Raw genomic sequence first — 18301 nt, 5'->3', positions numbered from 1 at the left:
ATAATGCCGACTGATGTGAACGATGCTTACAGATCTGCCTGGTAGGAGTGGAGAATGTTCTCCCGCAACTGTAGGAAGAATGCCTGGAAAAGCAGAATATTTAAGGACTGCTTCTTTAAAAAGGTATTTCTTTTGAAATATCTGATAACTATTACAAAGCTTAACCGCTCCCATACTACCTATTCTCTTCACTGCAAGACATTATCAATCCAGCTTTCTGCTGGACATCACGTCTCACAGTCCAGTTTATACGGATACATTGCTAGCAACCACAGCATTTTCAATGGGGTTGTTATGCAAAATGCCCTCAGGTCAATTCAGTATTGTCACTAAACTGAAGGCCACTTTCACATCTTCAGTATGTGGTCAGTGTTTTTCATCAGTATCTGTAAGCCAAAACCACAAACAAGATCAAGTACTGACTGTGTGAAGTGGCCAAGAGGGAAGGGGTGTAAAGGTGGCTTAGTAGGCCTGAGATAATGTCTATATATCTTAATGCCGTATTACTGAATATATTTGTAGAAATACCTGCAAAAGCTCTTTATAGCATCCCCAAAAGTAGAGCTTCACTTTAATCTACATTTCAATCATAAATCTATATTTTACCAGTGAATGCTACAAACGAATGCAGGCAATACGCAAAAAAAATTGATTTCATTCAGCAGATTATACATAGTGTGTAAGAAATGCAGCATAAAACATGGCTGAAAAAAGTCTAAATGTATGTTGTGCTAAGATAAAGACATCATCACTCTCTTGACACAATGATATCTGCATGTGAAACCGTTACATATAGCCATGAAAGCAGCCAAAAGCACTGATAAGCAAGGCCTTGGAGCCTTTGTGCTGAACATCTACTTAGATGCTATTAGGAAATGATACTAGAGTGAGCTTTGATTTTATTTCATGTACAGTACAGACCAAAAGTTTGTACACATCTTCTCATTCAAAGAGTTTTCTTTATTTTCATGACTATGAAAATTGTAGATTCACACTGAAGGCATCAAAACTATGAATCAACACATGTGGAATTATATACATAACAAAAAAGTGTGAAACAACTGAAAATATGTCATATTCTAGGTTCTTCAAAGTAGCCACCTTTTGCTTTGATTACAGCTTTAATAAAAACCTGTCACCACAAAATTCAGTGCCATCTGCAGTTTATAGGAGAAGGATCTCAACAGATGGATAAATAGTTTTGAGGGAAAAGATTCAGTGAAACCTGTAATTTATAAATGTATAAATTTCTATACATAAAGTGGTTATGCCAAGATTTTATCACTAAAACTAGGGGCCATTTTACACAGGCTGATGATCGGGACCAAACAAAGCTCATTACTGATCACTGCCCTGTGTAAGCTGCTGATCACCTGCCACACCTTTCAGAGTGATCTGATCAAAATCCCTGTGTGCCTGCAGCACATCGCGCCATATAAACAGGGAATGTGCTACTGATAAGCAAACTGTTTGGGGATGAACAATTCTTAGCGATTGTTCATCCCCATACTATGCACTGATTGCAGGTAATGAGCACTGATAACCGCCGACATGCAGTTATCATTGACTGGTCCTTGTTACCACGTAGAATATCTGCTAAAGGACCCTAACTCTATTATTCCCTTCTGATATTGTAGCGTAAAAAAAAGTCACAAATTATGGTGCACTCCACATTTGCGTCATAATTTGGGACTTTTTAACATTCTCAACACTTTTCTGAAGTGGCAAGAAAGCAGAAGGTTTAGTGCTAGGGATGGTGCTTCCCGCTGCCTGACAGATTTACTAAAACTGGCGCCAGAAACTCAAGTTTATGCCAGCTTCTGGCTGCTGTAGCCTTGAGTTCCTGGAGCACAGAGGGCTAAAGATGTGACTAATTTATTGAGAGGCATTTGCATTGGATTTTATATTAGGCGCATCTCATCCCAATGCAGTGGGATCAAGACTGCAGTATGGGAACACCAGCCTTGATAAAGAAGATAAAATTAAATATGTATAAGCTTTCAAATCGTTCATTGGCATTAGTGAATACTGACCTGGATACCCATCATCATCAATATCGCCCAAGTTAGCCATGCTTTCCCCAAACTGTGCATTATATGCATTGTCTCCATTCAATGAAGTTTGTTCATCCATTACTCCCTAGCAAACAGGAAACAAAAGAGGTATAATGAAAACTACACATTAACACAATCCTATCCCAATGGACAGTAGCTTTTTTCACAGACAAGAAGCACCTGAGAGGCGAATTAGCTTTCTAAATAACACTGAGGAGTATGATTTCTATAAACTGCAAAAACAAACAATAAACAGTAAGTAAAAAGTAGACTGTGTTAACAGTAAACTACACAAAAGAGAATTCACAGCAAATCCAGTGGCACCAAAGTGGAAGAGATTTTTTAAAAAGGGTCTATTTACAGACACAATTATCTTAGAAGAAAGTATGGTTACCAATAGAGATGAGTGAATTACCTACCCCCCAAAATGTTTCCTGTCTAATTTGAACAAATCAGTCAAATTAAATTAAAAAAGTAAAAAAAAACAGTCCAAAAATGCCTTCTTCATTCATTGTCTTCTGAACTGTAAAATAGTATCCGCCATTTTGTCTGATTCATGTGGGACGATTCCCAAGAGCTGCAGATTTACTGAAATATGAATATTTGGGGGAAATTGTTAATGAATTAGATTTGTGACAAATTGATTTACTCATCTCTAAGTCACCAATGCATATTCTGACACTAAAGACAATCAGGAGGGAAGGGAGTGCAAATGATTTTGTAAAATAGTAGGGATACGTCCATCCAATTCATACTATTATCTTGAAAAGTAGATCCAGAGGAAGGCAAAAATTGCCATGAGGTAAAGGCCAATTGTAAATCCAAATCTGACCATCACAATAATTCCCTAGACCCAATGACCCATCTCTAAAAATCTTGTAGCTATAATGTTATATTATTACACTCCAAAAAATAAATCCAGGCTCCTCTTGAACTCTTACTGAGTTCACCATCACCACCTCCTCAGGCAGACAGTTCCATAGTGTCACTGCACTTACTGTAAATAATCCCTTTCTATGTTGATTTACTCACGTTTTCCACCATACTATGTTAATGAACAATGCTAGGTATAATCTAGTGTTGCTAGCTAGTTATCATATTAGCCAAAAGGCACGTGCTATATTGAAAAACATGGAGCACAGAAGTGGTGTATGTGTCTGTACCAGACGTTGTTATTATTATTATTATTATTATTATTATTAAAGCGCAATTCATTCCATAGCGCTGTACATATGAAAAGGGGTATAGATACATAATACAGGCAACTGCACTAAGCATGAACAAGACGAGATACAGACTGGTACAGAAGGAGAGAGGGCCCTGCCCATAAGGGCTTACAATCTACATGGTATGGGAGAAGGACACAGTAGGTGCAGGTTAAGTTGGTCATGGCGGTATAGAGGCAGCAGGGTGACTGGTTGTGGGCTTGTCTGAAGAGGTGTAGTATTTTTAACTGAAGTCGCTGGGCAATGGGGAGCCAGTGAAGGGATTGGCATAGGAGAGAGGTGGATTAGTCGGGCAGCAGAGTGGAGGATATATTGGAAGGGTGCGAGAGTGCTAGATGGAAAGCCACAGAATGTTGCAGTAGTCTAGATGGGAGATGATGAGGGCATGTACAAGCATTTTCGCAGATTCAAAGTTAAGGAAAGCGCCGATGCGGGAGATTTTTTTGAGTTGGAGGCGGCAGGCGGTGGAAGGGGCTTGGATGTGCGGTCAGAAGGAGAGGGCAGAATCCAAGGTCACTCCAAGGCAGCGGACTTGGTTGCCTGGGGAGAGTTTGCAGCCATTGATCGTGATAGATAGGTCTGTTGGGGGGGTTGAGCAAGATGGAGGAAAGATAATGAATTCTGTTTTATCCATATTAAGTTTTAGAAAGTGAGAGGAGAAGAAGGATGATATGGAAGATAGGCATTGTGGGATTCTGGATAATATGGTGGTGATGTCTGGACCAGAGAGGTAGATTTGTGTGTCGTCAGCATAAAAGTGATACTGAAAGCCATGGGCCTCTATGAGATGTCCCAGGCCGCAAGTGTAGATAGAGAAGAGCAGGGGTCCTAGGACAGAGCCTTGGGGGCACCAACAGAGAGGGAATGAGACAAGGAGGTGGTGTGAGAGTAGGAGAGGCTAAACGTCCGGTCTGTGAGGTATGATGTGATCCAGGAGAGGGCCAGGTCAGTGATGCCTAGAGATGAGAGAGTTTGCAACAGAAGGAAGTTGTCAACAGTGTCAAAGGCAGAGAACAGGTCAAGGAGAAGGAGGACAAAGTAATGTTTTTTGGTTTTGGCTGTTAGTAGGTCATTGGTGACTTTGGTAAGGGCAGTCTCAGTCGAGTGGTGGGGTCGGAAGCCAGATTGTAGCCGGTCAAAGAGGGAGCAGAAGGAGAGGCGAGAGGACAGTTCAGAAAGGACATGTTGTTCAAGTAGCTTTGAGGCATACAGAAGAAGTGATATGGGGTGATAACTGGACAAAGAAGATGGGTCAAGTGAAGGCTTTTTGAGGATGGGTGTAATGGTAGCATGTTTAAAACCCGAGAGAAAGACACCAAAGGTTAGTGATAGGTTTAAGAGATGAGTTAGGGCTAGGATAAACACTATGGTTAGGTTAGGGATGAGGTGGGATGGTATTGGGTCAAGTGCACAGGAGAGAGTGGAGAGACGTTAGAAATACTCTGGTAATTTCACATACAACTATTCTGAAAGACAATCCCAGCAGACATGGTGACAATACAATTTCTGCAACAATTCAAAAAATATTTGATTATAAAGAAAAAAAAAAACTATCGGGAAAAAAAGTTTAAAAAATTCCAAATACTGGAAGGCACATGAATACATTTCTATTGAAGGGGAAATAAAATCCGGACTAATGAAATCTGTGAGCTCGAGGGAGCTGAAACAACGTCAAGCAATAACCAAACCAATTTTAGGTCAGAGACAATAGAAACCTGATTAACGTAATGGGCTTACTAGAGAGGCAGTAAACTGAATATCTTCCATTTCCAGCTGGCAAAGCTGTACATCCATGATTTGTCTTTTCATGTTGTAAGAAACACTCATAAGAAGGAAAGACCCACAGTTGTTGAAACGCTGCCAAATGTAATGCTGGGTTACAAAGTCTGTAAATTCTAGGAAATGACTATACGTCTGCAAGTAAAATAGATTTATGTCTAAGGGAAATCACAGAGTGGAGGCCCTAGAGAAGCATCTGTGCTCCCCTTAATATTATCCCAAAGAAAGTACAGTACAGTAGTAAACTTTTAAAGTGACAGTAAAGCCATGAAAACATTTCCCATTAAGAATACAACAGCATCAAAGCTTATTTACTGTAAGAACAGTGAAGCTGTGGAATAGACTTCCTCAGGACATGGTCACAGCAGGAACAGTGGACAGTTTTAAAAAGGGTTTAGATGAATTCTTAAAAGTAAATGACATTAAGAGTCCATTCACACGTCCGTTTTTTCTTTCCTGATCTGTTCCGTTTTTTGCGGAACAGATCTGGACCAGATCTGGACCTATTCACTTTCAATGGGTCCTGTAAAAAAATCGGACAGCACAATGTGTGCTGTCCGTTTCCGTTGTTCCGTTCCGCATATCCGTTTAAATATAAAACATGTCCTATTCTTTTCCGCAAAATTCGGATCCTGGTACAATACAAAGTCAATGGATCCGCAAAAAAACGGAAGACATTCGGATGTCATTACGTATGTCATCCGTTTTATGCGGATTCCGTTCCTGGAAATTACATTTTAATTTTAATTTATTTTTTAAAGAAATCCAAACAACTTTATTTGCTTATTGAAATTTATACATGTTTCCGTTTTTTGCGGATCCGCAAAAAACGGATGACATACGGAAACATTTTCAGGAACAACGGATCCGCAAAAAACGGACCGAAAATCGGGATATAGAAAAATACTGACGTGTGAATGTAGCCTAATGCTTATGAAAACATTTAGAATTCTGAGTCTCACTTCCTTCTGGGATTCGTGTCCCCACCTATCCCTTGGTTGAACTTGATGGACTTATGTCTTTTTTCAACCGTATTAACTATGTAACTAGGTAACAGCTTCTTGTCTATAACCATAAATTAATTGTACCATACAGTACACTGCTAATGTATCTCTATACCTTGAACAAACATTGTTAGCACAGAGCAGTATTGATGAAGTTTTCCTGTCGTTTCCTTTTTAATTGTAGGATATAGCTGGAGGAGAAATGATGGAGTTCAAAAACACTTTGGGGGGAATTTATGACGCGCCGCACTCCAAAATTCACAAGGCTTCAAAAGGTCGCAAAATAGGGCTTTTGTGTCTTTTTGAGCTTATTGGAGAAACACATTTTGTGACATTTGCATTTTATACCATTCACTTCTATTTTGAAAAGTGGATGATAAATTAGATGTGGTTAGCCTGTTGAGCTGAATAAAAAAAAAAAAAGTTTTAAAAACTGTCCAAATCTTTCTTCAGTAAATGGATACTGTCAGGGGAGGACTGAGCACTTAAAAATGCCTCTGGGCACAAAATAAAATAAAAGTGGCCCCATGTTGTAGGCAGGACTAACACAGGTAGCAGGGACAACACAAGTAGGTGGGGGCAGCAATACCCTAGTGCAGCACAAAATTCTACAGTGCAGCACAAAATACAGAAAACGCACCACTGTATTCAACTGTATCACCACCCTGCTGCCGCACGCCAGGTGTTCAAATATCTGATGCTCCTAGCATTAACTAATGCTGAGAGGATCAGATTGCTATGTACCCGGCTGGTAGCTATGAGGAAGGCTAGGGTGGCCCACTGGGAAATCTCCCTGTCTATGGCCAGTCCACCTTTGGATGCTGTTAAAAGCACAACATCTCAAGATATCAGTGTTAAACTTAAAGATGCACCAAATGTATCAAACAATGTATAACATTTGATACATTTGTTGCAAATTACAGTAATGCAGACTTCAGCAAAAAAAAATGACTTTAAAAATTCTCCTCATGATAAATCTTCCCCTTTGTGTATATTTCCTCCAACATCTAAAAATCTTCTATTCATACAAATTCAACACAGCAATTTTTTTGCTCCCCTCTTAGCATTTCCAGTGTAAATGTAGAAATAAATTCCCTTTAACGTCCCAACAATGTTTTATCAAAAAACAATTACTTACATTTCCTCTGTTGATGTACACAGTAACTTGTCCTTCATCTCTAACCTCGGAGTACATGGGAGCCCCTACCAAGAGGTCTGATAGTCCGTCAGCGTTCAGATCAACTGCACATAAGGAGGAGCCAAAGTAAGAGCCCATCTGTAACCAAGTTGAGTCATAACAAAGCATTCAGTATTTCTGCCCACATAAAGGTTTCTGCATTAAGTTCTGATAACAGAAGGGAGAGAACATGGTTGTTTCTTTCTTTTTTTAAATTAATTTTTACCTTATAGATTAGATTTATTATGCTGCTTTTCTTCATGTCTTAATTGTATCATATATGGCTGGATCACTGCTTTCACATAGTTAGAGAGGTGACTAAGTTTAGTACAGAGGTGCAACTAATATGGAAGTGGGTAACTGGAGGTAAGGCACGAGAAGCAATGGAAGAGTTTTATCAATGCAATTTCCTGATGCTTTTACCCAAACTCACGAAACCCATTAAGGTGTCTAAAAAAAAAAAATTGAGTCCTTGTCCAATTTGAAAATTATATCAACTAAATAAAATGGTGCACGCTAGACTAGTTTGGAAAACTGAGGTGACTGCTACCACATACATCTGAGCTGGAGATCTTATTTAGCCCTGGACCTTACTTTATATAACTGTGCTGTAAATGGAGACAGACCAGAATCCCTGATATAGTAATCTGGCCGGTGCCATGCAAAACAGGTAACATAAAGGAGCTACCTACACTAGGACTCATTTTCTTATTCTTCCCTTGCTTCTACCAACTCCACTCTGAAAACAGCAACAATTGGGAAATAAAAAATGACCTTCCGGTGCCATCATGTATATAGTCCTGAAATCTTTATTGAGTCACATGCATTTTTTTAATAACTATTTCCATATGAATAAAACATGTAGTGTCTCAAGCTTGGCAGCTACAATTTGGCTTGTGAGCTAAGGGACAACATTTTGTAAAATTACCAATTAACAACTATAGGATTTATTCCAGCAGTACGTAAAAGTCCCATTCAGTCCGCGTCAGAGAAATTCTTCAGTAATTACAGAAGAACACGTCACTAATCTATTTAATGGTTGCTTTAGCATATTCAATAACTGTCCATAGTCATGTTAATGTCCACTTGACAGTGATCAATGAGCACAATTACGTATTAGTGACATTGATCTTGTAACACGATTCAAGAACCTGACGGTCTAGAGGTTAAGTGTAACAGACTGTATTAAAATGGGTAACACAGGGCAAAGCTGTAGAATTAAATGTATTTAAATGCAAATACATATGCATGAACTGTGCATACTATTAAATATTCAGACATGTATTGCCAAAATCTATTGCATCATTTAATATGAGAATTTTGAATAATTAACCATAAAAAAATATAAGATATAATTGCAAATTATAACATTATATTGAATTTTGAATAATTAACCATAAAAAATATAAGATATAATTGCAAATTATAACATAATAAGGAACATTTACTGTACTAATCTAATTTATTTGGACAGTGTAAATTCAGACAGGCAGTCTAAAGTTGTGCCAAGTTTTTCAAAGTGGCTCATGCTGGATCATAATGGCCCAATGCAGCAAGCGATTGTCAGGAAAGAACACTTCCTTCTCGACAATATCTAGCTTTTCAGTGGAGGAGACTGCTGCATGTAAATGTATGGGGAGGAGTGATTGCTAATTCCAGGCTCATTTGCCAGCAGCAGAGGCTGTTTAGGCTACTTTCACACTAGCGTTCATAGGTCCGTTCGTGAGATCCGTTTGAAGGAGCTCACGAGCGGACCCGAACGCCTCCGTCCAGCCCTGATGCAGTCTGAATGGAGCGGATCCGCTCAGACTGCATCAGTCTGGCGGTGTTCAGCCTCCGCTCTGCTCACCTCCGCACGGACAGGCGGACAGCTGAACGCTGCTTGCAGCGTTCAGCTGTCTGCCTGGCCGTGCGGAAGAGAGCGGATCCGTTCAGACTTACAATGTAAGTCAATGGGAACGGATCCGCTTGAAGATGTCACCATATGGCTCAATCTTCAAGCGGATCCGTCCCCCATTGACTTTACATTGAAAGTCTGGACGGATCCGTCCGAGGCTATTTTCACACTTAGCTTTTATATGCCAAAATAATGCAGACGGATCCGTACTGAACGGAGCCTCCGTCTGCATTAATATGATCGGATCCGTTCAGAACGGATCCGATCGAACGCTAGTGTGAAAGTAGCCTTAGATGGCACGATCTGCTGCTGGCAAACAACAATTTAGGTGACCACGCCAACAATCTATTACCCGATGATCGGGTAATCTGCGTCACCTTTACACAGGCAGATTATCGCTAATGAGCATCCTTATGAACACTCGTTAGCAATAATATGCCTGACGATCAAGCAGCCTAAAGGTGCATTTAACACCTTCAGAAAACAGACAGTTTTACCTTCTTAACTGAGCCTATTTTTGCTAATTTGCCATTATGTGGTAATAACTTTGGAATGCTTATCCAAGCGATTCTGAGAATGTTGTCATACTTCAAGTTAGTGGTACATTTAGGCTCTGATTTATCATGTCTTTACTCCACAATTCTGGCTTGAAAAAGTCGCAAAATGAAGCTTCTGTGACTTTTTGATCTCACTTGCCCAAACATTTTGTGACCTTTTGCATTTTTACACCACTTTTGAGGGCAGATTTTGCTGGAATGGTTTTTGGGCCGTATATTGCATTTGAAAAAACCCTGAGGTACCCCTACAGTGTAAACCCCCCAAAAGTGACATTTGTTAAACTACATCGGCCAATCGCAGATATCAGGGCAGCAGGGGGAGGTATAAGCCCAGATTACATGCGGTGAGTGGATTTTGTTGTGCTGTATATGTACAGCGTAATGTGGGAACTCATCTTCCGCTGTGAAGTACATGTACAGCCCTTGTTGGAAAAACATTAAAGAAAATCTGTCACCAGAAAATGCTGAGAAATCTGCCAGCAGCATGTTATAGAACTGGAGAAGCTCAGCAAATTGTTATATCGTTTTTTGGGAAAAGATTTTGTAAAACTTGTATTTTATACATTTGATAGACTACTAAACTCAGAATCCAAACAAAGAAAGAACAACAAAATACAATGTCCTTATGTTTGTTTGTTCTTGTTTCGTCAGACCATGAAAAATAGACTAGAAAAGCAGTGCACTGTTCCTACAGGCTGCAGCCATGTCTTCTGCCCCTGTGTTTAGTCTGGATCATTTTTGTCTACACAGTGAGTGTGGCCATTTCATTGAAAATAATCTAGTTACCAATAGTAGAAAATAGATTTAGTAACAGCACCAGCCATAGTACAAATAGCTAACTTGCATAGACCTGTGTTCACTGCAAAATTGTGCAGATTTGCCTTTCAGCTGCTTTAGAGAGCTGGGTAGCATGCGGAGGTAGGCTGGAGACTGCAAACTACATGTACAGCACATACTCACAATTGTCCTGATATTATATTTATGGATATAGTGTATATAGAATCTATGTACAAATTGTTGCCTACATTACATCTCTGCAGAGATTATTACCCAGCTTTTACAGATTGCTAAATTCCAAAGTTGCCTAGTTATGTAGTAACAAATCCTTTCATAAAGTTAGAACAACTTGCCCTTCAGTGTCCTGGAAAACCTGGGTGACAAGACAGTAGAGCTAGAAATGCCTATTCTTGTCCGCAATTGCGGACAAGAATAGGACATGTTCTATTTTTTTCCGGAGCCATGGACAGGAAGATCGGTGGCGTGCTCCGGAAATGCAGATGCGGACAGAACACTGTGTACTGTCCGCATCCATTGCTGCCCCATAGAGAATGAATGGCTCCGCACCCGTTCCGCAATTTGCAGAACGGATGCGGACCCAATATTATGGACGTGTGAATGGAGCCTAAACCAGCTTTCCCAGACTGCAGAATTCCAGAACAGCCTATTTACGAATTGGTAAATTCCCAGTATTGTAGAATACCTAACTGAATTGCTAGCCAGGGCCCTAAAAAAGCTGAGTAAGAATCCGAATGATAAATTCTCTGTACTGAGGCATATCTAGCAGATTTGTCATACAGGGCCCTAGGAAAGCTGGCTAACACATTATGTGGAGCTGTAATAGGGACTGTTAAATACTAAGTCTACCTAATTAAATTCCCCTCCTGGCTTCTAAATAGTGCCATAGCTAGGCAGATTTGCTTTTTAGGTCCCTGGGAAAGCTGGATTTCCCCCATATGGAACTATAATAGACTGCAAAATGCCAAATCTACCAAGATAAATCCTGCTCCCTATTCTTAAATCATGCCATAGCCTGGGAAAGTTGTGGTACCACTATGTGGAACTGTAATAGACCACAGAGTACTACATTTACCAAGACAAATCCCCCCTCCTCACCCCTAAATAGTGCCATAGCTGGGAAAATTTGCTTTTCAGGATCCTGGGAAAGCTAGGTTACCACCATGTAGAACGGCAATAGAAACTGCAGAATACTAAATCTCCCAAGACAAATCCCCCTCCTCATTCCTATTTTGTACCGTGCCATATCTTGGCACACTTGCCTTTCAGGGTCACAGGAAAGGTGGGTTATCACTATATGGAATGGCAATAGACTCCAGAATACCAAATCTACCAAAATAATTCCCACCCCATTCCTAAGTAGTGCCATAGCTAGGCAGATTTGCTTTTCAAGGTCCAAGGAAAGGTGGGCTACCACTATGTGTAACTGTATTAGACCACTGAATACTAAAATGCCACAACTTTTCAGGGCCGTGGGAAAGCTGGCATACCATCCATGTGGAACTGTAACAGAGAATGTAGAATACTAAATATACTAAAAACAAATATTCCCCTCACTCCGAAATACTGCCATAGCTCGGCAGATTTGCCTTTCAGGATCCTGAGGAAGCTGGGTTACTTGCATAATGTAAGGGTAATCTTATCTAGATAATGTGTGCAGATCAAAAACACTTGAAAATCAAGCTTTCCCACAATGATGAGTGTCAGATTTGCCTAGACAGAAAGTGAGAAATCCTCCTGCCTATATAGGCAAAATTGATAGCACCTGGTAGCACTTTTTGTAGTGTCAGTGCACTGGTACTGTCTAGTATCCCTGCATAAACAGGAGGTCTTGTAAAAAACTGATACCTAAGAAGAAAGAGGTATAGACAAACTTTCCTCAGCAGTTGATGCTTTTTTTCTTGTTTTTCAGGTTTAGTGTCCCTTTAAATCTCTGCTCTGTCTAACATCAGTTGTATATGGGTGCTGTTTTATCAGTGACTATGTATACACATACAGGGGATTCTATCTATAACTGAAAAGATGGCCTCCTTTACAACTGAAGTCACAAAGAACAACACAAATCAATCTGCTCAGTTCCTCCTGCGTTTTATCATGCTGCATGATTGCACAGCGTTTTTGTAATAAAAGGTTTTCTTTAATTTTGGAGCTTTTTGGTGAAACTCAAGCTACACCCCCTTTTAGCTAAGCCATACCCTTTCCTGCAAGGCAACACATCTTGCCAACCAAGACACAAAGTTTCTAAAAAGTTTCTAAACATAATAAATGTGAGACACAGCATGTACGCCAGTTTTTTAGTTTTTTTTTGTGGAATACAAATATGGTATTTAAAGCCACTGTAACATTGGGATATATAGGTTTGAAATAATCTACTTCTGCAGGTGAAAATTAGACAGACAGGCAAGTAGATAGATATTAGATACACAGATTTAGATAGACAGATAGTGTGACACAGTGAGAGGTTTGGTCTGGGAAAACAGGTATTTTCCTCCCAGCATGTGCTGCTGGGCTAATTTACAGCCAGGTGAGGTCAAATACCGGACTGGATTTTAGGGTTTTAGCAGGATATGTTGTATCGGGTAAATCAACTACGGGGTGAGCCTATTGAACAGTTGGTGGTACCCAAGGCTTATCGCAAGCGTGTGTTAGATTCAGCCCACCATCACGTTCTCGGGGGTCACATGGGGCTTCAGAAAACTCAGGATCATATTCTACAGCGGTTTTACTGGCCCAGTATATTCAAAGAAGTAGAAGAGTAAGTCTTGCCCGACCTGCCAGATAATTAGCCCCCAGCCACATTTCCGTAGTCCCCTAGGACCTTTCCCTATTATAGAAGTACAGTTTGACCGAATAGCTATGGACCTCATAGGCCCAGTACCGAAGTCCGCCAGAGAGCATTAACACATCTTAGTCATTCTAGACTACGCCACTTGGTACCCGAAGGCGGTGCCACTGCGACATACCTCGGCCAAACTCATAGCTAAGGAGTTAATGTAGATGTTTTCCCAAGTAGGACAGTGAGGGGTTTGGTCTGGGAAAACAGGTATTTTCCCCCCAGCATGTGCTGCTGGGCTGATTTACAGCCAGGTGAGGTCAAATACCGAACCGGATTTTAGGGTTTTGGCAGAACATGGCTGTCCTTAAATAGGCAGCTGGGCTCAGAAGTCATGTCTCTGTGTTGAGATCTGGGAGCCTTGTGTCTGGATGAAGGATTGATACCTGTTTAGTGTAAAAGGTCTCTTTGAGGCGAATTGCAGCATGATGTGAATTACCACCAACACTGCAAGGTGACTTTTTTTTTTTTTGCTTGATTATGACTGCTTGTTCTGTCACTTGCCTAAAGTATGAATAAAACACTGAACTGTTTGAACCAATGAACTTGTTGTTGCCTCTATACTGCATCCGCTAATTCTGTCTACCAGAGCGAAACCCCACAATAGATAGACAGATAGATAGATAGATAAATATTAGACACATAGATTTAGCTTGTGTGGCTCACATTATCACTACATACACTACTGCCTAGAAGACATGTGCATATAACAAAATGTAATTCAGCAACTATAGTAATCAGAGAACAATACTTTTGTATATAAGCCGCTTGGGATAACTCATTCAATTCAAGGAATCTGGTCTGTCTTGGGTGTTTTAGAAACTAGAATGACATTTCAGAAGGTAGAGAGGACTCGCAGGGCATACATTCTGGGTGCTTGATTCCATAGGGCCATTGAGGTTAGGGGGTGCTGGCCAGGTTGAATGGGCCTGGCCCCTTTCTAACTTGAATACACAAATCCCCTCTCTATGTTACTGCAGATGCTGTGCTGCTGATTGGCCAGCAGAATTTTAGGCACCTCCACCTAAGGCTACTTCCACACTTGCGTTTTGACTTTCCGTTTGTTAGATCCGTTCAGAGCTCTCACAAGCGGTCCAAAACAGATCAGTTTTGCCCTAATGCATTCTGAATGGAAAAGGATTGGCTCAGAATGCATCAGTTTGCCTCTGTTCAGTCACCATTCCGCTCTGGAGGCGGACACCAAAACACTGCCTGCAGCGTTTTGTTGTCCGCCTGACGAAGCGGAGCCAAACGGATCCGTCCTGGCACACCATGTAAGTCAATGGGGATGGATCCGTTTTCTTTGACACAATCTGGCACAATAGAAAACGGACCCGTCCCACATTGACTTTCAATGGAGTTCAAGACGTATCCGTCATGGCTATAGAAGACATAATACAACCGGATCTGTTCATGACGGATGCATGCGGTTGTATTATTGTAACAGAAGCGTTTTTGCAGATCCATGATGGATCCGCAAAAAACACTACTGTGAAAGTAGCCTAACCTCTACTGCTTTGCCCGTGTGACTCAATCCAGCGCCATTACAGAATGAGACTAAGCACTGAGAAAGAGGGCCCCTCATCTTCATATTCGCCAATCGTGCTACATTGACTCTGACATCCTGAACAGAACACCACAGTGACCTGGAGAGTCCCCGGAGGCTGGACTCTGGAGCATCAAAAAGCTCCCACTCCTGAGTCACGCAGTCAGCCAGCAGAGCAGACGCAGCTGCAGAACATTGTGTGGGTGACTACTGAGATCATTGGCCAACCCTGAATTTTACAATTTAAAGTGTATGGCCAGATTTATTGTAGAAATCCAGTCCAGGTTAGATGTGTCCTATCACACACAGAATTATAATAACATTCAGGTATCAAAGTGAAAATATAATGAAGATAAGTGATTGTAGAAAAAACACAGAAGTCAACTAACCGCAAAGAAAACTCACCTTTTTCCCCAAAGCTTGAAAAATCCTAACAAGTGACCCAGATGCCTTGTCTGATCTGAAGATATAGACCTGATAAAGAAAAATGACGTCAAGCACACTCATACTATATCTATGTAACATTTGGATGCATTCTTTTTTTTCCCCTTGTCTACACTTCGACAACATAAAAAATTTTGTGGGCAGCATTTCCAATGTTGCAGATGTGTGCCTCATTATTAAAAGGGTTCTCCAGGCTTTTAATATTGATGACCTATCCTCAGTATAGGTCATCAATATCAGATTGGCGGGAGTCCGACACCCGGCACCCTGCCGATCAGCGTATGAAGGGAAGGTGAGCGCAGTGCCATATCCCTTCTCTCTTCCTGCTGCTGTGTCTATGGCGAGCAGGAGGATAGGTCATCAATAGTAAAAGCCTGGAGAACCCCTTACAGAATGCTGGCATTTATTATATGACTCTTCTTACTAAACAAATAGACTAATTGTATTCTAGTTGGCCCACTAACAACATGTATAACCTAACTACATAAATGCCGAGGATCTCATCATTGGGTCCCTCCCATGATCACATGAATGGATTTTCAAGCCTCCCTGTGTGAATGGGGTATTTGGGTGCATGTGTGACCACTGTTCCATTCACTTCTATGGGGATATCTGAACACTGTGCTCAGCAGTCCCATAAGCAGTGAATGGATCTGGACTTAAAGGGGTTCTCTGGGAATTAAGAAAATTAAAATATTTAAATATTATTTTATTATAAATATACTCCCAAATACTTTTCATTAGTTGTAATGGTTTGTTTTGTCTAGGGAGCAATCGTTAGGAGAAATAAAATGGCAGCCATTCTATTAGTACACACAAAACCTGTCCTAATCACACAGGAGGACAAGTTACTTCAGAGCACTGAGCTAAAGAGCTGCCTCATCCTCCTCTTTGATCTGCTTGTCAGGGATTATAATCCTGAATACAGCTGATAAGATCTTCCACTGAATCTCTATAGGAATGGAGATCATGAGGCGACATGAACTACAGAGAGGACAGTGTGGATAATAAGTAGCAGCACTTGTATGCAGTCTCCATTACCACAGCCCCACATTACCACTGTATGTCCTGTCCATCCTTTGTACTTCATGTCTCCCCATGAACTACATTCCTACAGAGATTCAGCTGAAGTTCTTATGAGCTGTATTCAACATCATAATCCTTGACAAGCAAAGCAGAGCGGAGGATGAGGCAGCTCTTTAGCTCAGTGTTGTGAAGTAACTTGTCCTGCGCGATTAGGACAGGTTTTGTGTGTGCTAATAGGACGGCGGCCATTTTATTTCTCCTAATGATTGCTCCCTATACAAAACGAGCCACTATAGATAATGAAAGGTATTTGGGAATATATTTATAATAAAGTAATATTTAAGTATTTTCATTTTCCTAATTCCCGGGGAACCCCTTTAAGCATGTGCAATAATGCTCAATTAACAACACAGACTTAGAGACAACCATTCTCATGACCATGAGAGGGTCCAACAGTCAGACACCCAGTGATCAAACCTTTATCATCAGCAGTCAATAATATACTTCATTTTCAGTCTACATGCATAGAGTGTGAATATGGCACAGCAGAGAAGGCTTTATACAAAAAAGGAAGGTCTCAGTTGACATACATTTCACCCACTGTAATAGCAAGTAGAGCAGGATGCAGATTTCAAAATCTACAGCAAGCACAAAAATCTACAATGACGTTTTTAGTGGTTTTTGAAACTCACATTAGAGGGCATTTGTCAGCAGATTTGTCCCTATGAAACTGGCTAACCTGTTACATGTGCGCTTGGCAGCTGAAGGCCTCTCATATGTGCCCGCATTGCTGAGAAAAATTAAGTTTTAATATATGCGAATTTGCCTCTAGGAGCAGCGGGGCATTGCCATTACACCTAGAGGCTCAGGTCTCTGCAACTGCTACAATCTCTGCATTTCGATTGACTTTAGGAGAAATCAGGACCAGGTGTAATCACGTTTACACTGCCAGGTCCAGTCAATTAAAATAGAGAGCAGAGCCTTTAAAAGTAAGCGCAGCGTCCACGTTGCTCCTAGAGGCTCATTTGCATATACTAAAACTTCATTTTTCTCAGCAATGCGGGCACATATGAACATAGAACCAACACAGATGCCTTCAGCTGCCAAGTGCCCATGTAACAGGTCAGCCAGTTTCACAGCTACAAATCTGCTGACAGATGCCCTTTAACTTGTATTACACTAGTTTGCTGCAGATTCAGCCCTTGGGAATTAGAGTTACATTAATATTTATTTATTACACTGGTTTAATGGAGAATTTGGTCTGTTTGTTCTTTTTGACTAAAAATTACAATATCTAATGTCTTCTATCCTCCTAAATCCACAGTGGAAACCTGTCATCTTGTCTGACCAAACCTTTTTAAATACAGATGCATCAACATGGTGTAAAAAATGCTGCCAATATGAGATGAAAGAATCGATCGTAAATTAATCGAATTTGTTATGAATCCATGTCTTTTGTGATTTGTCCCGCTAGACTCACTCAAAATGGTGGCCACCATTTTACAGCTCAGAAGACAGAGAGAAGAAGGCATCTGCCACTGAAAGCCGATTTGACTGAATTGAACCCAAAATGAATTTTGGGAAATTTGTTCATCTTTATACTGCAATATTTTTTTTTATTATGTATAAACGACTGTGCGTATTTCCACAGAGCACTGTGACCAGACCACAGCCAATGTACTGCATTGTATTGCACTGAAGCTGGTCACGCTTACACCTGATCTCATAAGGAACACATGGACTACATCCTTAAAATGATATAGCCTGTAGTATTCTTTTCAATTACATGAACTTCATTTTGATCATAAATCAAGCATTTAACAATCCAGGACCAACTGCTTTGTCTGCACGTGCTCAGTATGTATTCCCAAGCTTTATTTTTATGGGATATGGTTTGTTAGGTTTAAGGAAGGGCAGTGAGTGATGTGGACTGGATCAATCAGTTCTTCCAAAATTTCTGGCA

At 40.6% G+C, this 18301-nt stretch overlaps 1 protein-coding gene across 2 annotated transcripts in view; it reads right to left on the bottom strand.

Annotated features, from left to right (window-relative positions):
- The window catches only part of ITGA9 (integrin subunit alpha 9), a 459851-nt gene that overhangs the window by 352805 nt on the left and 88745 nt on the right, over positions 1 to 18301 (bottom strand). For both annotated transcript variants that reach the window (XM_044293305.1, XM_044293304.1), the window contains exons 8-10: positions 15274 to 15342; positions 7202 to 7339; positions 2034 to 2139 (exon numbers count right to left, since the gene is read on the bottom strand). In XM_044293305.1, the coding sequence (XP_044149240.1) occupies positions 2034 to 2139; positions 7202 to 7339; positions 15274 to 15342 (313 nt within the window). The remainder of the gene's footprint in view (positions 1 to 2033; positions 2140 to 7201; positions 7340 to 15273; positions 15343 to 18301) is intronic.

The sequence above is a fragment of the Bufo gargarizans genome, chromosome 5 (genome assembly GCF_014858855.1).
Source record: "Bufo gargarizans isolate SCDJY-AF-19 chromosome 5, ASM1485885v1, whole genome shotgun sequence".
NCBI classification, from domain to species: Eukaryota; Metazoa; Chordata; class Amphibia; order Anura; family Bufonidae; genus Bufo; species Bufo gargarizans.
The sequence above is the reverse complement of the archived record's forward strand: the minus strand, read 5'-3'. Positions and strand labels throughout refer to the sequence as shown.